The sequence below is a fragment of the Drosophila santomea genome, chromosome 3L (assembly GCF_016746245.2).
Source record: "Drosophila santomea strain STO CAGO 1482 chromosome 3L, Prin_Dsan_1.1, whole genome shotgun sequence".
NCBI lineage: Eukaryota > Metazoa > Arthropoda > Insecta > Diptera > Drosophilidae > Drosophila > Drosophila santomea.
Window position 1 is genome coordinate 2,267,137 of NC_053018.2, and position 22,548 is coordinate 2,289,684.

General features: G+C 47.9%; 7 protein-coding genes across 7 annotated transcripts; 3 read left to right on the plus strand and 4 right to left on the minus strand.

Moving 5' to 3' along the window:
- Positions 1 to 28: 28 nt before the first annotated feature.
- Positions 29 to 3,306, minus strand: LOC120447726 (integrator complex subunit 7). Its single transcript, XM_039629268.1, has 2 exons — positions 1,731 to 3,306; positions 29 to 1,675 (listed from the first exon to the last, which is right to left on the minus strand). The coding sequence occupies exons 1-2, from the start codon at positions 3,198 to 3,200 to the stop codon at positions 140 to 142; spliced, it is 3,006 nt and encodes a 1,001-aa protein (XP_039485202.1). The 5' UTR covers positions 3,201 to 3,306; the 3' UTR covers positions 29 to 139.
- Positions 3,307 to 3,467: 161 nt separating this feature from the next.
- Positions 3,468 to 6,298, plus strand: LOC120448929 (nibrin). Its single transcript, XM_039631166.1, has 4 exons — positions 3,468 to 3,605; positions 3,663 to 4,475; positions 4,535 to 6,078; positions 6,139 to 6,298. Exons 1-4 carry the CDS (start codon positions 3,587 to 3,589, stop codon positions 6,217 to 6,219), a joined length of 2,457 nt encoding a protein of 818 aa, XP_039487100.1. The 5' UTR covers positions 3,468 to 3,586; the 3' UTR covers positions 6,220 to 6,298.
- LOC120448930 lies at positions 6,195 to 7,440 on the minus strand. The gene is made up of 2 exons (XM_039631167.1): positions 7,283 to 7,440; positions 6,195 to 7,218 (listed from the first exon to the last, which is right to left on the minus strand). Exons 1-2 carry the CDS (start codon positions 7,362 to 7,364, stop codon positions 6,257 to 6,259), a joined length of 1,044 nt encoding a protein of 347 aa, XP_039487101.1. The 5' UTR covers positions 7,365 to 7,440; the 3' UTR covers positions 6,195 to 6,256.
- A 205-nt stretch (positions 7,441 to 7,645) lies between these two features.
- LOC120448864 (nucleolin) lies at positions 7,646 to 8,933 on the plus strand. The gene has a single exon (XM_039631077.2). The coding sequence runs from the start codon at positions 7,732 to 7,734 to the stop codon at positions 8,857 to 8,859; it is 1,128 nt and encodes a 375-aa protein (XP_039487011.1). The 5' UTR covers positions 7,646 to 7,731; the 3' UTR covers positions 8,860 to 8,933.
- A 51-nt stretch (positions 8,934 to 8,984) lies between these two features.
- Positions 8,985 to 12,503, minus strand: LOC120448868 (sialomucin core protein 24). Its single transcript, XM_039631081.2, is given in 2 exon segments — positions 8,985 to 11,011; positions 12,182 to 12,503. Coding segments are annotated over 2 exon segments (798 nt in total). The 5' UTR covers positions 12,255 to 12,503; the 3' UTR covers positions 8,985 to 10,286.
- Positions 12,504 to 12,921: 418 nt separating this feature from the next.
- On the plus strand, positions 12,922 to 16,279 carry LOC120448867 (sorting nexin lst-4). The gene is made up of 3 exons (XM_039631080.2): positions 12,922 to 13,818; positions 14,612 to 15,264; positions 15,683 to 16,279. The coding sequence occupies exons 1-3, from the start codon at positions 13,066 to 13,068 to the stop codon at positions 15,972 to 15,974; spliced, it is 1,698 nt and encodes a 565-aa protein (XP_039487014.1). The 5' UTR covers positions 12,922 to 13,065; the 3' UTR covers positions 15,975 to 16,279.
- Positions 16,280 to 16,839: 560 nt separating this feature from the next.
- On the minus strand, positions 16,840 to 22,311 carry LOC120448865. The gene is made up of 2 exons (XM_039631078.2): positions 18,206 to 22,311; positions 16,840 to 18,126 (listed from the first exon to the last, which is right to left on the minus strand). The coding sequence occupies exons 1-2, from the start codon at positions 21,901 to 21,903 to the stop codon at positions 18,063 to 18,065; spliced, it is 3,762 nt and encodes a 1,253-aa protein (XP_039487012.1). The 5' UTR covers positions 21,904 to 22,311; the 3' UTR covers positions 16,840 to 18,062.
- Positions 22,312 to 22,548: the final 237 nt, after the last annotated feature.

The window sequence follows — 22,548 nt, forward strand, 5'->3', positions numbered from 1 at the left end:
TAAATAAATATACTTCATAGAAAAAAACTATTTGTTGAAAAACTTATATTTTCATTCATTTTGTGTTAAATGCCTAAACTAATATTAATATTTTGTAAAATATTTTATCTTAAGACATATGCAAGCATGTTCATGTGGTTCAAAACCTCCTCGTCTGTCCTACCGCCTGGGAAGTGCTGGGCGCTGGAGCACCCTGCTTGCTGGGATCCTCCAGCACACGCACCACCATTGACGATTTGGGTCCAGTGCACCAGGTAATGCCGTTCTCGTCCACTACGAATGTTTCTAGCGTCACCTGGAAGTGCCCGCCACTGGAGATCGGCAAGAGGAAGCTGCCAGAGAGGAAATCGCGCTGGGGTTTCACAATCTGGTTGAGGGTGACGGTGTCGTTGGCACCCAGCTTGGGAAGCTCTTGCGAGGATCGCGGTGGTGGCGTGATCAGCTGTGAAGTGAGGCTCAATTGAACAGACTCCACGCGGCGGAAGTGCTTCTTCTGCTTGCTGAAGTGCTGCAGGACACCCTCCACCTTGATCACCAGATTACTGCCTGACTGGACGTTTACGGGTTCGGTGGCGCTTCTAGGCTGCGGACTCACCGACAGCTTGATTTGAGTCGACTGCAGGATCTGGAAGCAGTAGCGCGGCAGGCAAAGCGGTGTCTTCGTTATGATCTCGATCTGCGCAATGATGACATCCAAATGCCGGTTGCTAATGGTCTTGGCATTGGCCGGCTCCTGGGGCAGGTTCTTCTGCATCTGCTCCATGCGCTGGCAGCTGGCGGCGAAGTAGCGCGTCTCCGGGTGATCGCCTGTGGTTAGAAATACAGGTGGTTCCGGCGGAGTGGCGTAGCAAATCGACTCGATGATGTGGGCGAAAAGAGCGCATTGAAATTCGGCCACCTCCAGAAACTCCAGCGTGACGTGATCCGCATCGAAAGAGGACTTGTAGAGCCTGGCGTAAGTCTCCTCGCATGCCTTCAATGCCTTCACTAGCTTGCGCAGCTGGTTCGTCACATGACCGAATTTCTGCAAATAGTCGCGCGAGTTCTGAGCCAAACTTCCAGCTATTGCCGGTGGCGGCACAATCACCTGAGCATTCTTAACGGTCACTGCCAGGTGAAGGGTCTGCAGAAACTGTGCCCTTATCTTCAGATACTCCAGCTGAAAGGTGCACGGATGCTGCGGCGAGGAGCAGGCTCGCAGGCTGGCAAGCGCTTGCTGGTAGAGATTGCTAGCCATCTCCAAACGCTTCATCAGCGGCATTAAAGGTTCCGGTGCCACCTTTGCTGCATAATTGTCCCTCATGTAGGCGTATTCCAAGCCATAGTTAAGAATGCACTCCGCCTGCGAGATCTGCGAAAGTGCCACCAGGAAATAGTGCATATGATCGCTGATAACAATCTGGGAGACCTTGGTGTAAATGTGAGCAGCCACATAGTGGTGACCATAACGACTTGCGGTGCGTGCAATCCTGTAAAGCGTCCAGCAATTGAGCCTACCCAGGCACTTTTCAAAGCACTGAACAACCTTTTGCGGCAGGTAGCAGCCCATGGTGGTTTGAAGCACCAATGAACTCAGGATCTCCACGCTGCGCAACTGTTGCTCGCAGTTCTCCTGGTCTATAATAGTGTTTAGTTTGTGCAGGATGAGCGGTAAGCGAGCTAGCATGGGATTAATCTAAAATTAAACAGTATTAGAATAGGGTTAATTGATGTTTTAATGCAGATGATACCTTAGGCGGGGGCAATTCATCGGTGTCCATCGCGTTGTCGTCTCCTATTAAATCCTCTGCGGTGGAGAAGGCGTACTTGCGCATCTGAAAGTGCTCACACAGACCGACGAGTGCCTCGCACATAAGTTCCGCATTGGCTGGCGGATAGGCACCTTTATCTCCCAGAGTATTGGTCACGATCTCGATGAAGGAAGTTCCAAATTCAGCGTTGGCTTGCGTGATCCTTATGCCGTATGTCAACACTCTACGCAGATCACGGGTGCACTCCGCCCGCTTGGCCGTGCAGAGAAGCAATCCTTCCATGTGTAGGTTAACCATATGTAGTATATCGTCCACCTGCTCACCGCTGTCCTCCTTTTTAAGGCCGAATGCCACTAGAACCGACAAAACTGCCATGGCCTGAGTGGCAGTGGTGTAGTCGTCCAGCTTGCTGATGCACTGGATGCACAGGCGAAGCAGAGCTACGCGATGCTCGCGAAGCAGCTGCTGGCAGGTAAGCGGACACTCGCTCAGCTTCAGCAGGATGGAAAGGAAGAGGAACTGCTCCTTGGAATTGGTACACAGTTCGAATCGGTCAATGAGAGCTTTGATGGCTGGCTTGGGCCAGGCATGAACGCTCTGGCGTCCAGCCAACTCGTTAAAGGAGCGCAGCACCTGGATGCGCACGGGTGTCCTTAAGTCCTGCATGAAATCCAGCAGAACATCCAGCTGGCCAGGCACTCCCACCAACGTTCGTGATGATAGTTGAGTGAGGGTGTCTATGATGGCCACCACAAAGCTCTGGGCCGGGTATTTGGGCAGAAGGTCCATGCACAGTCTGCTGACCAGCGACGCTGTGGTCGCCTCGTGGTGCATGTGTCGCAGCACGGGAATCAGGAGCAGCTTCATCGGCACGGGCACCTGTAGCGATTCGATCATGTCCGAAATCTTGGCGCACATACTGATGGCAAAAGAACTGGACTGGGCGGCAAAGCAGCTGCTGGCATAGATGGCGGCCTCCACTTCGACAGTATCGTGGCTATCCAGAGCACGTCGAATGGCATGATGCACCTGTTGCTTCTCGGGAATCACACGGGAAACAGCGCCCAAGGTGCGCAGGAGTAGAGCACGCGCCACCGGATCGTTGGAGTGCATCACGACGAAAATGCAACGCACAAAGTTGTCAATGTTGAGGATCTTGTCCAAGTGATTCTCGCTCTGCTGGCAAACACGGAGCACCCAGAAGCGCAAGAGATTCGAACCGCTGACAAAGTAGTCCGCCAGCTTTATGAACGACGAGTTGATGAGTATGGGAAAAGGATACTTCTCAAAGAGGCGCGGAAAACGGACGACCGCCTCGCACTGGATGCCCTGCTTGGTGCTTCGCAATCCCTTGTCCAGTTCCATGAGCACCGCGTTCGAATCGTGCTCATTTTCGTTCAGGAAGCTCTCGTTGAAGGTGCTCACACGGGTGCCGGTCAGGTGAGCCATGGTTACTGGTGTCCTCACTCACATTTATTGCAGGTAAATTGGATTTATTGTGTTTTAAATTCGCTAAACGACAAAAACAAACCGGCTGCTAATGCTTCTTCTTGCTCGTTCATCGTTCGAAGGAAACGTTATTTGGTCACTCCACGATAGTTTAAGAATAACGGTGATCAATTCTAAAATTTTAAAACCTAATTAATAAAGATATGGTTTACTAATTAATAAAGAAAACAAAAAATAATTTAGAAATTAAAATTATAATCCATTATTAATTTTATTTTTAACAATTATAATCGCATCTCATTTGGCTCTGTGTAGCTGGTTCAGCAACTTCACAAGCTAAGGTCACACTGCCCGCTATTTATTGAATTTGTTAATGTTTTGAAATTATGTTTGTTTTGACCAAAGGCACGTTAAAATACTATAGCAATATTAGCTTAATAACTTTTTAATTACTTTTTATAGATGACGAAAAGTTTGTGTTGTTTCCTGCCAAAAAGGTGTACACCATTGGTCGCCTGGGCACGGACTTAATTGTTGCGCAGGACCTCAGTATTAGTCGCAATCATGCCAAGCTCATCCAGCCGGATGCGGATGGCGATGACTCTCTCCATATCGAGGACCTAGCCTCCAGATATGGCACCTTCATTTTTCCCAAGCATTCCCAGAAGCCGCGCAAGGTGCCTGCCAAGACATTGACTCCATTGCCTGTCGAAACACGCGTGCGATTTGGCGCAAACATGAGCATTTGGCAGGTGACTCAAATGAAGTTGGTCACAACTGTGTCCGCATTGACGCGTCCTGAGGTCCAAGAGCTGACGAAGATGCTTGAACCCATGGGCGGCACGGTCACTTCGGACTGGACCAATGACTGCACCCATCTCACCATGAACGAAGTCTCGGTGACCGTGAAACTACTCCACGCTATGCTTGAGAATAAACCGATTGTCACATTCGCCTACTGGCGAATGATGCTGCAGTCAGCGCAGAGCATCCATGTCAAGGAAGGATGGCCACAGCCTGAGGACTACCAGCCCACCAACATAGATGTCACCTGGCGTCCAGAGCGCACCCGTCTTTTCGCCGGCAAAACGTTCGTCTTTATGAACCGCAAACACTTTGATATGTACGGATCAGTGGTGCAGAAAGCTGGAGCCACTTGCAAGGATATCAATTCTGGTGTGCGCAAAACATTCCTAACAAAGAGTGATGTGATAGTCATACAGTATGTGCCTTCTTCCCAGTCTCAGGCCACTGAATCAATCAATAGTATACAAGGTGGGTCTGGAAAAAATGAACAAATCACAGCGTTTAAATAAAAAATTTAAAATTTTTAGATATTCTGGAGCAGAATGGTCGACGTATTATTCAGGAGTACGAGATTGGCATGGCCTTGATCCATTGCTCTATAACAGAGTTCTGTAATCCAACGCACAAGTTTATTATCTCGGATTCATTGCCCACCACGGAATCTGTAACTTCCTCGATGGCCTTTAACTCTTCGATTATTGTACCCAACACTGAACGCAACTCCGCACAATCCAATGCAATGCCCATTTCTGAATTTGTAGTGCCCGAGTCAAATGATTGCGAAATGGATCAAGGAGCTTCCATGCCCGTTCCGGTGCCCCAAACTTCCATGCGTAAGCGGAGTCATGCCTTAACAGTCGACTCCTCGGATGACGAGCAGAAATCAACATCGTCCAAACGAGCAAAATCGGTGATCGCTTCGAAACTGAACAAGAAATCAAAGAATGCCATATTGTTGGACTCGTCTAATGAAGAAGATGTGACACCAGCTCCTGCGCCTGCTCCAGTTCAACGCGTAACAAGGCGGAGCAAAATTATTCCAGAGGAGATACCCGTACAACCACCTGTTCGAGCTGCGAGTAAGCCCATAACACGGAGAACCAAACAGGTTTATTGTGTTGACTCGTCGGATGAGGAGAACGAAAATGCAAAGGAACCGAAAGAATCACCAGCTACAGTGCCCATAGCCACTTCGTTGCCCAAGAAGAAAACAGAAGCACCCGCTGCAACCAGGATTTCACCACGACTCAATGGCAAATCATTGGCCACAAATATTACAAACCAACCGGCTGACAAGCATGCAGTGCCACCAAAACGTCCTGTTTTATCGGTGGCCTCGGGTGATGAAGAAGATGAAAGTGACCTATTTCAATTTCGAAAATCTCCACAGAAGAAAACAGAGTCTGTAGTTCAGCCGAAGTCGGGAAGCAAAGGCAAAACGCCAGCCAGGATCAGTGTGATCGACTTTTTGGAGAAATCACAGCCACAAGAGCCCGCTTCAGTGCCTCCCCAGTTGGAGTCCCAATCGCAGACACAACCACGCAAGCGTCTACGTCTGGAGCTGCTGAATGAAAGCGACAGCGAAGATTGTGATAACCTCTTCAACTTTGCAGACAGCAAAAAGAAAAGAAAGACGCAGGAGGCTCCGAAAAATGATGACTCCACCGATGGCTTGTTCAACTTTAACTCTGAAAGACAGAGTGATCAAGACGACGAGGATTCCCGGTTAACCGAACCCTTTGTAGCCGAAGTGGAAAGCAAGAAGGAAACCAAGTACGTAGTGGCGCCGCGTACGGAGAGGCCGAAGAAAGTGGACACCAGTGGTTGGTTATCGTGTAGCAGGCTTCACGTTGATATCAAATCTGAAATAGATGCCGATTTGGTTAAGCTGGAAACCTCCATTAAGGCGGATCCCGATGAGGAGCAGTGGCTGGCCGCCATGAAGGACAGCATTGAGGTACGCATGTGCAACTTGAACATTGTCATTCGCTCCCAGGAGGAAGTGGATGCTTCTCTTGAGGATTCTGTGAACAAGCATGGCGACCGCAAGAACTTTAAGAAGTTTGTAAAGGTGAGTCTCAAATGAACAACAACTGCTTAAACGATATAATAATTGTGTACCCCATGTTAGACCAAAAATCCCCATCCGCAAAAGCGAATTGTGGCGCTAAAGAGTCTACGGCTTGCTGATGGTGTAGTAACCAGTGTTTAATGTCGTGTCCAAATGTAATTTATCGTCGCTTGTGAAGTTACTTTATTTTGTTTACAATAAACTTGCGAAATATGCTTAACGCCTTTTCTGGCTCCTTGGACAACTTGCGCTGGAACATCGTCTGGGCGGCCAGCCACTCGTGCTTCGCAATCTTCCTGGTAAAACAACTTTCTGGTGGTGGATTTATTTTCCTGGCCTTTGACTCGCGTTCAATAAACTTCTGAGCATCCGCCACAGTGGCTAGAACCTCTTCATTGAATTTGGGTTTCTTTGCACCTTGAGCGGTTATTTCCTTTCTTGCAATTATGGTGCCCACATCAGATTTGGCCTCCAGTTTGGCTTGTTCCACTTTGGTAATGACCTTTTTGGGTTTCAGGACTATGTCGGGGGTTTCGTCTGTCCGGCTTTGATTGTTGGCCCTCTTTGGGGGATCTAATCTGGCAGGAAGTTCTTGATTCTCCGCCAGGAACTTGTGCTTTTGCAGCTGTGGAAAGTTGAGAACCTGAGGGCGCAGCTTGTTGTACAGTATCGCACTCTTGCTGGCCTGCAAGGAGCTCAGTTTGCTAATCTTGGCAATGGCAGCGATTTGCAGCGTGGTGAAGTCCATGAAGAAGTTGTTGCGCAGGAGTTGGGTGAAGTATGTGGCTGCGCTAAGGCAGCATTCCCTGATCCGCTCGTGAAGATGATAGAAGCCCAAGAGGCGCACCAAAATGTACTCAAAACTGCTCCGCGTGGGCATGGCTCCGTCCAAATCCTCATCGCACACATCCGGCAGAGCACCGCGAAACTGTTCCAGATCCCTGGCCAAATCCAAACGAAGAAGGCGGCACAGAGCTGCATTAAGTTTACAGACAGAACGAAATCCCGGCATATTATGGAAGGAGTTCTTCCGGCGTGCCATTAGTCTTCCAATCATCGCCGCCGTCTCCTCGAAATCCTTGGCATCCGGTTCGGACAACTGTTGCAGGAACCTGTTGATGACCACGAACACATTTTTTGCTGTTTGAAGGGAGAGATCCTTTGTTATTGTGATTGGTTTTGCTTGCCAACTGAAACAACATACCGAAACCCGTGTCCTTCACCTGCAGCGTCACCAACGGTGGTTGTTTTAATTGAAATTCATTCCAAAAATACGCATTTTCCATTTTCCTTTTGGGGTTTTAAAAATCGAAATAGAAGAAACAGTCCGTCAGTGCTGTTTGATTTTATAGCTAGATTTTCTCATATTGGAATTAGCTGATTACTTGTTAACCGATAAAATTTATTGCTATAACTTTCTTCTTAGATCGAGATTTAGCAACTTAATTCTACAAAGAATTTTGATTTTCATTAATTATTTTCTTATACATAGGAAATCGGCTAGATTTTGGAAGCCAAATTGTCATCACTAATTATAGCTTTGATAACTTCAGGTTTGTTTAGATTTTCCACCAATTGCAAAAGCTGGTCACACTGCCGTTTACACGTGCAAGTTGAATTTGAAAAGAAAACATTTTAATTTTCCGGTAAAACATGAAGAAAAAGCAGGTGGAAAGTGCATCCGAGGATGAGGAAGTGCAGACCGAAGACTCCGAGGCTTCCGACGAGGAGGAGCTCAAGGCAGAGGACTCCGATGAGGAGGAGCTCGAGGCAGAGGACTCCGATGAGGAGGAGCTCGAGGCAGAGGATTCCGAACTGGATCTGGACGCCAGTGCCACCGAATCCGATGAAGATGATGACGAGGAGGAAGAGAAAATCAAACCTGAGCCCAAAAGCCGCGCCGAGATTATCGACGAGAAGATCCACACCAAGTACGAGCAGTTAAAGGGCACGCGGCTGTATGTCCGGTTCCCCCAAAAACTGCCTCTGGACGTTGAGGAGTTCAATGCGAAGGTGAAGGCTCTGCATCCACTGGTGCTGAAGTCCACAAAGCCGCGTCAGAAGCACGCTCGTTTCTGCCTCGTCGATTTCAAGTCGAAGGAAGACCGCGACCAGGCCTTTAAGGATATCAAGGCGTCCATTGAAAAGGATGATAAGTACAAGGGCTTATTCGTAACCCTGCCCAAGACGGATTCCGATGATTTCGTCAACGAGCTGGTGACCCGCAAGCAGACATCCGTCGAGAACAAACGCACCAAGGCCCTGATGAAGCGCGCCACCAAGAAGGTCCAGGCCAAGGGTAACTTCACCTCGTCCGTGGTCATTACCAACCTGCCAAAGACCAGTTCGATTGCCCAGGTGCGCCAGCTGTTCCAGGACGCGGTGGACATTCAAATACGACCGGGCAAGGGCAAATTCAGAGACTACAGCACGGCGACCGTAACCCTGCCAACGACCCACGATGCACGCAAGGCCATCAAAGAGAAGCTCAGTCTGGCGGGCACGTCACTGGTGTTGCGCTTCAACACTCAGAAGAAGCGCAGCTCCAAGGATAAGCTCAAGCGGCAGGCCAAGAATGGGAAGTCCCCTGAAAAGAAAGCGCTGAGTCAGAAACCAACCGATAAGAAGTCAAAGGCGGAAAATGGGGAAGCCCCTAAAAATATGAGACCAGAAAAAGATACTAAGCAACAGCCGAAGAAAAGCCTGAAGAGAAAATCGCCCAAGGAGAAAACACCTAATATTAAGACACCCAAAAAGTTAAAGAAACTAAGCGCAGAATAGAATGTAGTTAATGTTTTCTAATTTAAATAAAATTTCCCACTCTTGATTGACCATTAATTAGGTGTAAAAACAAATATGAAACGAGTTTCAATTGAAAATACAAGATGAATGCAGTAAAAATCCAGTTTTAATTTTTAAAATATTTATTATCGTACACGATATACATAGATATTTATATATACATATATATATATATATAGAGATATATATATACATATATAATTTGTAGTAAGCCGGCTGAGTGATTTACTGGATATACATTGATTGGTTACTTTAGCTTATATACTTATGAGATTGATCATGTGCACAGAGTGTACATTCGCGTAAACTTGACGGGTTTATGTGATCGATTTGTAGCTTCAAAGGTTTATTAATCCAACAGCAAGCGCGGTAGGGTTTGGTAAAAGTAATTCATATGTATAGTTTCCATTTTAGTACAAAATATTCAACATTTGCGTGTATGCATTAACATGGGGCTGGGCTTCCTCGAATCTCGAATTGAAATCTACTACAGCAGTATATTTAGTTATATTTGTTTATATCGCATATAAACGCATATCAACCGTGCATCGCAATCCGTAAATCCTGTTGGCGTGCATCGTTAGTCGCTATATTGATTTTTTGCAATACCACAGACGCCGGAATGGCGGGGTGAGCAGAATCGATAGACAAGTGGGCAAAGACCGGGGGAGACGCAGCAAAGGTTATTTTTTATGATGGAGAAAAAAATGCACATTAAATGAGTAAATTGAAACGCGTTTCCATTGTGTATAGCTCGAGTTTAGGTAGTATATATTCTTAGTTCCTAGAATGAATTGATTTTAGTTATTCAAAAATTGTGTAAATATAATCAAAATTTATATTCCTTTTCGTAGCTCTATGAATTACAGAAACAAAGCCGTCGCCAGCCGCTTTCCATTTTCTGATCTGTTCACTCTCTCGCTATCAAGCAGTCTCACATATTTGCTGTTATTTGTTCTTACTCCTCTCGGTTCGTATCGTTTCGATCTCATTACTCATTTGTCGGTTCATGGTCGCCCTTGGAAACCCGGTAACAGGCGGCTCCTCGGACTCCTCAATAAGGCGTTGAACATCCGCTCAAGTTGCTGATAAACTGATGTTTGCAAAAAACGTTCCCTTACATACGGATGCAATGCATAAAAGGAAAAATATTTGATTTCTTTTCAGAGAGTGTAGTATGTAACTGTGTATGAAGTGATAAGAAAAGTATTCAAGAATGTAGAGCCTGCTCCTTCTATCTCGGCCCGCATTAAATCCGCTCAGGGGGTTATCGTTTCAATTTAAGAACTGACTTTACTTGACTGCCGTTTTCTCTGTGTGTTTTTTTTTGGGGAATCGGGGTATCGGGGGTATCTCTTTGGATATTAATTATATTGGGTAATATTGTGTGGTTCCCCGCGTTTAAATTATGTGTGCAGCAACCGATCACGGACCGATGGCGAGCAGTTTTGTGGGGCTGCAGCCGCACCACCACCACTGCCACCCATGTGGGCGGGTGGTGGTGGCGGCGGCTGCGTTGGCGGCGACCTCAGCGGTATCGAAGGCTGGACAAACCGCACACGCTCCGCATCCGTGGATGCGGCGCTGCTGCTGCCCGCCGCAGCTCCGGCTGCCGCATTGAAGGCCGACGTAAAGGCGGTGGCGGCTCAAAGGGTGTGGTAGTTGCGCTCGTTGCGGGCCTTGTAGAACTTGTAGGCCACCAAGCCGATGGCCAGCAGGCCCAGAGTCAGCACAATCCCGCCAATGAACGAGGATCCATCAAAATGGCCGCACGGCACGGGCTTCGGCGCCGGAGTGGTCGATGTGCGTGGTGCCGGCGTAGTTGTAGTTGAGTTCGGAGACGGAGTGGTCGTAGTTGTGGTAGCAGGCGTGGTGGTGGTCGTGGCCGGAGTGGTGCTGCTACTGGTGGTGCTGGCCGGAGTGGTGCTGGTAGTGGTGGTGTTGCTAGACGGCGTGGTTGTCGTGGGCTTCTCAGTCGATGTGGTAATTGGTGGCGTCGCCGTGGTCTTCTCAGTTGTGGTGCTCGTTGTTGTGGTCGACGGTGTCGTCACAGGGGTGGTTGTGTCCGGCGGACTTGTGGTGTTCTTGGCGACCGGCGTGGTGGTGTCTATTGGCACCGGCGTGGTTACCGCTAAGACAGAAGTAAATAAAAAGATCATAAATACGCTTTCAAAACTATTTCACATCAAAGAGATTCTTGTATTTCTTGGCAACAAAATAAAAATCTAATTGACTGGATATTGATTTACTAGTTATATTTGAAACTTTCCTTATGTAGTCCCACAAAAAAGTCAACTTAAATAACATATTAATATAACATATAAAATATAAATGATATGTAAGTACATCGCTTATCATGGCTTTAAAAACTGGGCTTGTGTGCAGTAATCAGCAACGAATATTGTAGATAAAAACTTATGCGTCACTTTTAAAATAAAGGCAAACAAATTGGCAAAAATGATAAGTGCACAGAGCACAGCGGACTGTCATTCATCAATTTCCAATATTTCAAAGAGAACAACGTGAGTTTGTATATTGTAAGGCTTTCGTATATAATAAAAATAGTTATATTCCACATGTAAATGGTGTCAAAATGGTCAAACAAAAACGGAAAACGAAAGAAAACAAATTGATTTTGTTCGAAAAGTAGAGGTTAATCTGTCTGAATTCATCTGAATTTTATTGCTATTTATTTTTAAGCGATAATGCATTTTAAGAAAGTGCTAAAACGTATTTTATTTAGATTATTTATTCTTATTTTATAAAGATTAGGAAAGCCGATAAGCAAAGTATGAAAATGTTTGTCAACAAAATATGAAATATGGTACCAAATCGGTATATACCAAAATATGAACAAATATTTTTATGTGGTAATAAGACAGCTCATGGAATTGGAAAGCAGAATAGGTGATGATTAAAATAAATGCTAGCAAACAAAAAAAAACGTTATTTACGTATGGTAATGAAACAATTCATGGAACTGACTTTCGTAAATCTGGAGTTTCTCGATTTGGAAAGCCGCAAATATACACTTCTCCTGCTGAGAACATTACCCCAAAATCGGAGTAAGAGAAAATGGCCGGAGAATTGATATTCAATATAGGAATTGGCATTTAAAAAACCCCCACATCCACACACACACTCATGCATGCACACACATCCAGACACACGCACGAAGTGTATGCGCACACGTACGCAGGCACATGCAAGTGTGTGTGTGTGTGCGAGTGCATAATTGAGAAATGAGTGTTCCGTATCTTCAATTCGATTTTAATTCGATGTAATTTGATCAAAGACTCACCTTCGTCGCACAGATTCGCGGAGAAGAGGCCAACAAAGAGGCACAAGACTAGGAATTTCGCCTGCCGATTCATTGTGGTCGTTAAAATGAATACTCGAACGACAAAGTGAAGAAATCTGCAAATATGTGGCCGGGGGGAAAAGAAATACGTTTTCCAAGTGGTGGTTGGGGATTAACAGATACCGCTGGAGTTAGTATTGCACAACTGGCGATGTCGCCGAGCTCCGATTTTGCTCACCCACAAATTAAAGCAAGGCGCAATTAAGGAATGAATAACACGACACGAAGACCAGATTCTTTTATGCCAACTCGATACTTCGATGCATCCCGATACATCGACAGCTGAGCCGTGTTTTGCAGCCCTGGCACTCGGCGCTTATCAGTAGGGGGACTTCTTCGTGTTTTCAGTGTGACCGCAATGTAAGTGAATGGCCTCACTTTTGCTGCAATACAATATTTTGCATATATATATTTTGAATAAGTAATGGCAATAACAGAACTTTATTTTCAAAATCATGACTAATACTTTAAATTACATCCGCACTTGGAAATTAATTTAAATTACTTGTAAGCATTCATATATTTCTTTTTTCATTACGATATCTTCCTTGAAAAGTACGATGATGGTGTAACCAATTTAAAGAGTACCCTCTGTATACATGTTAGAAATCAGGTCAGTTGTAGGAATAGCCCTAATAAAATTGCTGCAGTGTATCTTGTTGCTGCAAAGCGAAGACGTCAGTTTCAGTATAATTTCAAAATCCAAGGAACGGTAACACTGCACACTTGGTGATTCAGATTCAGTGGATATTTTTTGTCTGTTTATGGCCCCTGTGGAGACGGGACTCGAATTAGCGTAAAGGAACGACCAGGAGAGGACAAAGATGACCTCGTACGTGCGCGCCATGTACGACTTTACCGGGGAGCCGGGCTCCTCGGAGCTCTCCATCGCCACGGGCGATGTGCTCTCGGTGACCCGGAGCGACGTGGGTGAGGGCTGGTGGGAGGGCAAGAACGCCCGTGGCCAGATTGGACTCTTCCCGGCTGCGTACGTGGAGGTGATGTCGGCGGCAGAGGCCCAGAAGCTGAGCGCCAGTGGAGCGACCTCGGTGCCACAGGTTCCGGATCCATTCGCCTCGCCCCCTTTGCCGCGCTACGATCAGACGGCGGATGATGATGGCAGCAACTGGGATGATGAAGACGACTGGAGCGACGACAACGAAACGTACTCGGAAATTGGCCCAGGTGGCCAAAAGTCTGCGGGTCAGGCGGCACGCGCTGGTGGACTGTCGCATTCCACCAGTGACTACGATAACAAACACCTGCCCATTGCTCCCAACGATGATACCCAATCGCTGGCCTCCGTGGCTGGTGGGACTGGTGCTGCCGGCACCGTCAAGAAGGGCATGTTCGCCAAAAGTTCCGATTCGTATATACTCGGCTTGTCTAGCACCAAGGAGAAGATACCCGAATGCGAAATGGCCTACATAACACAGGTGGAGGACTCAATCTACCAGTGGACACAGAACCATTCGCCCTACTCCGTTGTAGTGGCCAGCCCCAAAAAGGAGTCCAAATTCAAGGGGATGAAGACGTTTATCGCCTACCAACTGACGCCTAGCTTCAACAACATATCCGTAAGTTTGCTCCCCTGATATCGCCGTGATTAACAACACAATACGATAAAGCTCCGACCGTGGTCGCATGAGTGTGTAACTACGGGTGCAATATTTTGTTGATAATATGTGTCTGTGCTTCTCTACCCTCTGCCAAGGGTAATTTGGGCTGGGTCATGTGCTTTCGAGAAGACGAAATGGAAACAAAAAGAAAGACCAATCCTTTGTTTATCGAAACTCCGCACTAATTGCCCGCCAACATTTCCCAACTGAGTTGACCCTTAAGTGACCTTTTTGTTAAGAAAATGTAAATGGGGAGTATACCTACTATTTTAATTAGTTTGGTTTAAATTATTAATAAAACCTATTACCACTCACTTATTGTTTCTTTTTACAACCTTGTTACCTAACATTATCAGTATTTTTGGTTAAAGTTATTTTATTATTTAAAGATATTGCTCATTTCATTAGTATCTACTATAGACTTTATTCCTTACAACAATGAGAAGTATAAATGCTCGATAAAACTTTCTTCTTCAAACTAAAATCAAAACTTTTTGTAGTGTTTAAAGTCCATTAAAACAGACATACAAATAGGTAGGGCATTACAGTGTCGTAAAAGCATTTAAAATTCTTGTTTGTGGGGCAATTCTGACCAACTGGTAGCCAGCGGCACTACGATGATTGCTTCTGCTTGCGAACCGCCGCGGGGAATGAGTCAGCAACGACCGCTGACCCCCCGCTCCGGGCTCCTCTTTGCGTGTCCCAATCACAATTAATTGGTCATATCTAATCTGGGTTTCCCTTTCGTTAGGTGTCGCGTCGCTACAAGCATTTCGACTGGCTGCACGAACGTTTGGTGGACAAGTTTTGCCTGATTCCGGTGCCACCGCTGCCGGACAAGCAGATCTCCGGCCGCTATGAGGAGCAATTCGTGGAGCATCGACGCGTACAGCTGCAGGAATTCGTCGACTGGGTGTGCCGCCATCCGGTGATTTCCAAATGCGAGGTCTGGTATCATTTCCTCACCTGTCGCGACGAGAAGATCTGGAAGTCGGGCAAGCGCAAAGCGGAACGGGATCCCTACATGGGCGTCAACTACTGCCTGGCCATTTCGCCGCCGGACAAGAACCTGCTGCACTCCAAAGTGGACGCCCAAATGGAGCTGGGCACCCAGTTTATTCACAGCATGGACGTGGCCGTACGCAACCTAAACAATATTTCCAACGACATGGCCAAGCGCTCCATGTCGCAGAGTAAAAAGGAGTTTCAGCGCATCGGTGACGGACTCTCCGACTTGGCCAAGGCATTGGCCATCGACGAGAGGCGTGCGCCCACCCGGAACGCGGTTCCGCTCTCCGAGAGCGTCGGCCGCATAGGCGGCATCTTTATCGGTATTGGACAGGCCTTTGGCGAACAGCCAAAGCAAGATTGGATTCCCCTCTCGGATCGACTGCACATCTACAGGTGGGTTGGCGTCTCTATAAGTGATGTGAAGCATAGCATATTACGTTCCAGTCAGTAGTAATTGATTAGATGACTGAAAAAGGGAACCAACTAAAACTCAACGATTGATTACTTTATTTTTTATTGATTTCAAGATATAATTTTTCAAAGGCATAATGTTTAATTATAAGCAACTCAAATTGTTTAGTTACATGCGGTGAACAATTGTTTCAATCAACCTGTAGTTTCGCGAGAAAAATCGATTAGTGGCCAATAGTTTATTTTAGAATATTCTGGTTCCTACGCAGACTGACCTTTAGGGTAGTACAAAACACATTGTACATACGTAACTTAGAAAATGTGGGAACTTCCCGTCGCTATTTGTTTATAGAATAATCTAGAAACATTGTCTCATTTCTATTCTGGCTTTTCCAAATAGGGGCGTACTCAACTGCTTTCCGGACATCTTCTCCACGCACAAGGGTGCCATACAGAAGCGCAAGGACTGCGAGAAACTGGCCGGCGAGGGCAGGATGAATAATCCCCAGCTGCACGACGTGAACCGGCGCACAGATGTCGTCTCCTACACGGTTCTGGCCGAGCTGACCCACTTCAAGAGCGAGCGGGACACGCATTTGAAGCATACTCTTAAGAATTTCATTGCCGAGCAGATTAAGTTCTACCAGGGCGTGGTGGCGCGCCTGCAGGAGGCCAGCCGTCAGATCGAGTAGATTGGTCTGCGATCCGCGATCCCTGGAGATCGGCTGGAAGCACAAAGAAACAAAGAAACCGCACCGGGCACACACTTCCACAGAGATACACACAGATATAGCTGAAAACATTCGCACGCGCGCATTTCAAATGCCTTAGAAAGGAACTCTTACTTTAAGCGTGGTTCTAACTAAATGTTAAACAGAAAATATTACATAATGTTGTTTGTAAGCGAAAAGTTGCGTATTTATACAGAAATTAACTTTTATATGTCTATTATACACTGAACTTGAGAAGCAAATATAACTATATTTATACAAAACCACTTGTGCATCATGTGCATCATCATGGATGGAGCAACCCAAACCCGTAAAGTAAAAGTCGGTGGCGATTTGCTATTCTGTTGCCTTTATCAGCGAAATTCTCTAAAAGGGTTCTCTTTATTTTTCCATTTTCATGTTCATGCGTTTGCTTTGCCATTTTCGCGGTAATAAGTTTTGTGATTCTTGTGTTTGGTTTTTGTATCTAGAACATAAGTGTTAGATTGCACATGTTAGGGATGATTTCCATTTTCATTTCCATCGTGTTCATAAAGTTCATAAATAATCGGCGTAATAACTAGTAAAAACAAAAAGAAACACATTTCGGAATGAATACAAAATCGATTGTTTGTTTTGCCTTTTAGCGCTGCGGTTTTCGTTTGATTTTTGGTGAGGGTGGTGGCGAAAAGGTGATGGGTCCAAGGATTGTCCTGGCATTTTGGAGGATAGACGGATTCTTGGGTTTTTGGGATGGGAATCGGGCGGGGGGATCACTAAATGTAATACATCTAGATAAAAACGCTATATACAGACACACGAGTTAATAATAATAATATAACGCAGCTTGAGATAATAATAATAATAGATTTTGGTTAACAATAATACAATAATTAGGTTTTTTTTTGCTTTTGCCTTCCGCTTTCTCGTCGCTCTACATTATTTTTTGTTTACTTGTCGTGTTTTTTGTTTTCGTTTCTTTTTTTTTGTTCTGTTTTCATATTTTTTGTGTTTTTCTTTTTTGTTAACAAACTACCAATAACAAATTTTTACTAATTCAATTTAAGTTTTTACGTTTTCTGCTTTCTTGCGTTTGTTTACCTCCTTGTTTGTTGTTTATAAATTATTGTTGTTGCTTTCCGGTTACCTTGTTGTTGTTGCTGTTCCTGTGTATTAAACTAAAGGAAAATCATGGTTTATCCTTTACCAATTCCTGGCGGTAAAACGGCCTATACGATGCCTCTAAATATATAGTTATTATTACACCCAAGTGTTATATACGCCTATATGTTTATGTTAATGCGCAAGTGTCTTGCATTCCGGTTAGCTAAACCGTGTATCCACTGTACCCTAGCCGTAGTCCCCGCCGAAGCGTCCGTGCTTATTGCTACCGTTGCTGTTCTGTACCGCTGCCGCCGCCGCCGCTTGGGCGGCCTTCTCCGCCAGTAGTGCCGCCTTCTGTTGCATGTAGGGATTGAAGTGTTGCATGTACATGGAGGCGGCTGCTGCCGCCGCGTAGTTGTTGGCATAGTTGTTGCTCCTTTGGTTGTTGCTCCCGTTGTTGCCGCTCCATTGCTGCTGCTGCTGCTGCTGCTGCTGGAGCTGCTTGTGTTGCTGCTGTTGGTGTTGCTGCTGTTGATGTTGCTGTTGCTGCTGTTGATGTTGCTGCTGCTGTTGTTGATGTTGCTGCTGCTGCTGCTGGTGGTGGTGGTGTTGCTGCCAATAGCTCTGCTCCGTCATGTAATTGCTGGCATCGCTATCTTTCTGATAGAGATATGAATTTAGCAGGGATTCGCGTGCGGCGGCAGCGGCCGCCATTTGATTGTTTTGGAACATATTCTCCATGGCCGCCGCCGTAGGATAACAAAATTTATTGCTACTATTGTTGCTGTGATTTTGATTGTTGCCTGCTGGAAGTTGTGGTTGCTGTTGTGGTTGCTGCTGCTGCTGCTGTTGCTTGGCCGAGGCGTGATAGGTGCTGTAGTCCTGCTGTTGCTGCTGCTGCTCCTCGTAGCTGGCCGTCCTTGTTCCCGCTCCAGGTGCTGGCTCCTTTTGAGCCCGGCTTGACTGTCATTCACCTGACGCCGTCACCGTGGTCCACTGCCACGGGCTATTGTAGCCCTGCTTGGGATTGCTGCAAGGAAACGGATGTGGATTAGTATGAGCTTATTGGAAATATGATCTAATCCCATCAGCTTAGGAAAGTCACTCACCTTCCAAAGAGAGGATGCCACAGCGCGGAGTTGGCATCCATGCCGGCTGCTGCCGCCGCGTCTGCGAGATTTTGCTGGTGCTGTTGCTGCTGGACGTCCTGGGCGAGCATATTGCCCCGTTTCCGCTGCTGCTGCGTGACGGCGGCCGGATGCATTTGCTGCTTGGCCTGCTCGAGGGGATTGTAGGTGACGCAGGCTTTACTGGAGCGTAGTGTGCGTCCCGTACCTGCGTCACCCTTGGCCTGATCTGGCACGGCCTTGTGTATGGAGGGACGCCCTCGCATTCCGTCGAAGGGCACATTTAGAAGTGGAACCACGTTCGCCTCCGGTTCCAGCAGATTTGAGAGCGATTTAATGGTCAGTCGGGGTTTGTGCTCCGCCGGCGCTGGTGCCGGAGCCCCAGTGGTGACTACCGGCACAGGCGCAGCGGCGGGGGGGGGAGCAGCAGTTGTACTTGGAGCACCGGATGAAGGCTTGGATTTGGTAAAGTTGCTGATGGACTCTGTTTCGGTTTCCCTCCTGGGTCGCTTGTGCTCCTGATGATGATGATTTGAGATGGCAGCAGCCGATGATGTGGATGATGCCTCCTTGGCCGCTTCCCAGTTGAGGAACTGCGGCATTTGCGGCTGCAGCAGCTTTTGCATGAGAGCCAGCTCTACGGGATTGGTGAAGCCATTGAAGGAATTTGGTCCGCTGGCCGTACTTTGAGGAGGAGGTGGAGGCGGTGCTGCTGCTGGAGGCGGCACGGGAGTGGTCACCTTGGGCTGTGGCTGCTCTTCCGTCGACTTTTGTTTCATACACTGCTTGTAGAGCTCGTCCAGATGCTGCAATCCGAATTGGCTGTTGTACAGCGGCAGGAGATTGCTCATAAACTTTCTTTGCAGTCCCAGCGGATCTTTAATGGTCTTGAAGAACTCCTGCGACAACTGGCCAAAATACGGAAGCCACAGCATCTGTTGGAGCAGCGCCAGTGTGGTGGCATTCAGATCCGTGGAGAGGCTGGAATCCGCCGGAGATGGCGGAGTTGGCGCCACCGGGGCAACTGCAGGCGGTTTGGGCTGAACAGGCACAGGTTTGGGCTGTATCTGCTTGGGACTGGGACTCCTCGCTTTGCTTGGCACCACGATCACTGGATCCGGGTCTTTTGTCGCCTTGGCCGCCTGCTCCGATTCCGTTTTGAGGATGGCCTCCAACTGCTCCATGGTAACTACCAAAATGTTCGGATTCTGGATGATCTCCGGATAGGCAAAGGCCTCAGGAAGACGCAACTCCGGCCTGGTGGTCAGCAGCAATGGAATCTCTCGCGCCGGCGAGGCCAAAACCGCACCGAGGCGATCCTTTGGCACGAGTATCGGGTCTGGGACCTTCCACTGCGGATTGCTGATCAGCATTTTTAGTTGGGTGAGTGGGTCCGGATCCTTGTCCATCTTGATGCTGGCCTTGGATCGCTTCTTCAGCGGCTGGCTGGAATCTTCCTCCTCCTCGTCGTCGATAACGACCGTCTCGAGTTTCCCATCGCGGCCAGCTTTGCCCAAATCCATGGGCTCCGCCTGTTGGGGATTGTTGTTGAGCTTGAGGAACTGCTCCAGGATGAGATTTTTAATGGTTTCCGAAGTGGTCTCCACCTCAGCAGGTATGGAATTGGCCGGCAACTGGAGATCCCGCTCCGGTGACTTGAGTATATCCGAACTTGAGGTCACCGCACACTGACTACGCGATTCTGATGGTGGACACACCTCCTCGCGCTTCTTGTAGCTCAGATCCTTGGGCGTCTCCTCGACTACGGCGGATTTCTCGATCTCCTTTTCAGGCGTCGGTGTTGGCGTAGGCGTTTGGGTCATCTCCACGGTGGCTGGTGTGGGCGGTTGGGGTTCCGGCTCGGTGGCCACAGCTTCATGCTGCTTCTCGAAGGCCTCGATGCCCAGGAAGAGCTCCCCGTTCAAGCCCTCGATCTCACCCGCCTCATTAAAGGACAGACACTTGGGCGCATCGTCGTTGTCCATGTTGAGTATGCTGGGCAGGTCCTTGTCGAGATCGGGCACACAAAACGAGCTCAGTCCGTCGCCGGAGGATGAGGAGTTTGGCGGATTGGTTCCGTTGCCAGGCCGCGTCTCCTGGACGAGATTGTCCTCGCAACTTCGCTTGACCAGCGAGTCGAGAAGATCAGCTCCACTGCTGCCGTTTTCACTGCTGCAATTCTGTAGCAGATCATCGGCGTCGTCCAGCAGATCCTTCAGATTCTTAGTATTCGCATCAAAACACTCCACGGGATCGTTGCCACTTAGTGGCTTGTCCTCCGCCTCCTCGGGCAGGACATCTTCCTCAGGGAGCTGAACCATGGCAAGATCTCCTTTCGGCAGAAACAGACCCGTCTTGGGACACAGCTGCATTTGCAGTGGCGAGGGCGTGGAGCTCTGATATGTGGGCGTATTGGTCTTGGTGGCCTTGGTGGAGGCATTTGTCTCCTCGCTGTCCAGCAGTCCATCGAAGCAGGGCGTGGGCGCCAAATCCGGCTCTTGGGCAGGTGGCATCACCACAACATCTTCGAGTACAGTGGCTAAGTGGCTATTCTGCTGCTGCGCAGCAACACTTTCCTGTCCCTCTTCCTCCTCCTCGTCGATCTCGTCGGGCAATTGCGTGGCACTGTCATCCCAATCCTGCAACAAAGTCTGTCCGATGGAGGGCAACTGCTGCTCCGGCTGCTCCTGCTCTCGCTCATGATCCTCTGCCGGTTCCAACTCCTGCTCCTGATGTTGTTGCTCCTCCTCCTCCAAGCGCTGCAGATGCTGCTCGCGCTTGACCTTCATCAGTGGGGCGGCGGAGCCGTGGAAGAATTTGACTATCCTAGTTGAGGAAGCATCTGTGCGTGGCATAGAGCGCCAGCCGTTGGTCGTCTTGGTTAGACGAATCCTATTCCGCTTGTCGTAGTCCTCGCAGCGCACCTCCACGATGCGGGTATCGTCCTGCTTGACCCACAGGAAGATGGGATTGACGCTGGGCGTCGTCGGCGAAGTGGCGGGTGCGGCAGCGGGCTTGGGTGTTGGCAGAGCAGTAGGAGTTGCAGCTGACACCACCTCCTTTTCCATTTCCGTTTCCCTTTCCTGAACAGGTGGAGCCTTGGGCTTGGGACTGATCCGCTTGGGTGCCGCCACATTGGATGCAGTGGCTGTGGATGTGACGGGTGTTTTGGTTTCCAATTTAACGGCCGCCGTACGCGGCAAGGATTTGGCTAACGTCGGCTCCTCCGGCAGCGGAGGATTGAGCGTGGCTATTTGAAGAGAAATTGAGGGATTCAGTGCGGGAATGGGTATGATAGCTGGGGCAGCAGCCGCCACAACGGCTTCCGAGCTGCACTTTGGTTCCGTTTTAATGTCGCGCAGCACATTCTTATTGATGCGCGGCGGATTGGCCACCTTCAGGTGTCCGAACTTTTGCTTGGCCCTTGTGGCCTTGCCCCGTGCTCCCTTCCCTCGTCGCCGGGTGGTCTGTTCCTCAAAGACCAGGAATATATCACGGGCCACTCTCCGGCGCTCCGATTTCCGGTGGCAAACCGGCGGAGCTGCCTCCAGTTCCTGCTTGATGATGCCCTCGTTATTATTGTTGTTGTTGCTATTATTGTTGTTGTTATTCGCACTCGCCTCCGGCTCATCCTGGCTAGCAGCAGCGCATTCACTTGGCCTGCAAGTGTTCCGGGGCATTTTACGGCCGTATCCGCTAGTGGTCCGTGATCCGTACTCCCAGATCCCTGGTCATTTTCCCAACATCGCTGGCTAGTCCACACTCGTCGCTCGCTTTTTTCGTTTTTGGCTTTTTGCTACTGCCCCCCCGTATCCGGATTTTTCGCTCTTGCCTCCCCAGCCCCCAGCCCAGTTCTGATTGGGAGCAGCGTTCTGATTGGACAGCGGCCCAGGTAAAAGCCTTCGCTTGGGGGCTTCTATCTTCAGTCCGTTCGCATTGCCGCCACACTTGTGCCGCTCCAGCGTTTCTAATTCAGTTGACCGTGGTATTTAACCGCATTCAGAATTAACTGCCCTGCTACACTGTGTGTTTTACGTTGACAAAATCAATGAATTTTTGTATGTATATGTTTTGGTTTGCTTTCGATATTTCGATATAGTTTTCTAAGCAATCGCTAGCGCTCTATGACGGTAATCGCATGCGGGTAATCGTAAAAGTTCCCATGCAATCGGAAGTTTTCCTAAATATCGATAGCAATAACGGTCATTATTTTAAAATAATTCCAAATGCAACGTTTTTCAAGTCAAATATTAAGAATCATGAGAAAATTTAGTTTATATAGATACAAATGGTACACAACCAATCTGTTAATATAAAGTAATAAT

Excerpts from the sequence above, each read along its gene's own strand:
- LOC120447726 (XM_039629268.1), bottom strand. The coding sequence starts at position 3,200 with ATGGCTCACCTGACCGGCACCCGTGTGAGCACCTTCAACGAGAGCTTC. Across the intron at positions 1,676-1,730 it reads ATGAATTGCCCCCGCCTAAG|ATTAATCCCATGCTAGCTCG; the intron begins GTATCATCTGCA and ends GTTTAATTTTAG.
- LOC120448929 (XM_039631166.1), top strand. Across the intron at positions 4,476-4,534 it reads ATCAATCAATAGTATACAAG|ATATTCTGGAGCAGAATGGT; the intron begins GTGGGTCTGGAA and ends TAAAATTTTTAG. Across the intron at positions 6,079-6,138 it reads ACTTTAAGAAGTTTGTAAAG|ACCAAAAATCCCCATCCGCA; the intron begins GTGAGTCTCAAA and ends ACCCCATGTTAG.
- LOC120448930 (XM_039631167.1), bottom strand. The coding sequence starts at position 7,364 with ATGGAAAATGCGTATTTTTGGAATGAATTTCAATTAAAACAACCACCG. Across the intron at positions 7,219-7,282 it reads GGTGAAGGACACGGGTTTCG|CAAAAAATGTGTTCGTGGTC; the intron begins GTATGTTGTTTC and ends CCCTTCAAACAG.
- LOC120448864 (XM_039631077.2), top strand. The coding sequence starts at position 7,732 with ATGAAGAAAAAGCAGGTGGAAAGTGCATCCGAGGATGAGGAAGTGCAG.
- LOC120448867 (XM_039631080.2), top strand. The coding sequence starts at position 13,066 with ATGACCTCGTACGTGCGCGCCATGTACGACTTTACCGGGGAGCCGGGC. Across the intron at positions 13,819-14,611 it reads CTAGCTTCAACAACATATCC|GTGTCGCGTCGCTACAAGCA; the intron begins GTAAGTTTGCTC and ends CCCTTTCGTTAG. Across the intron at positions 15,265-15,682 it reads GATCGACTGCACATCTACAG|GGGCGTACTCAACTGCTTTC; the intron begins GTGGGTTGGCGT and ends TTTTCCAAATAG.
- LOC120448865 (XM_039631078.2), bottom strand. The coding sequence starts at position 21,903 with ATGCCCCGGAACACTTGCAGGCCAAGTGAATGCGCTGCTGCTAGCCAG. Across the intron at positions 18,127-18,205 it reads TGGCATCCTCTCTTTGGAAG|CAATCCCAAGCAGGGCTACA; the intron begins GTGAGTGACTTT and ends GTTTCCTTGCAG.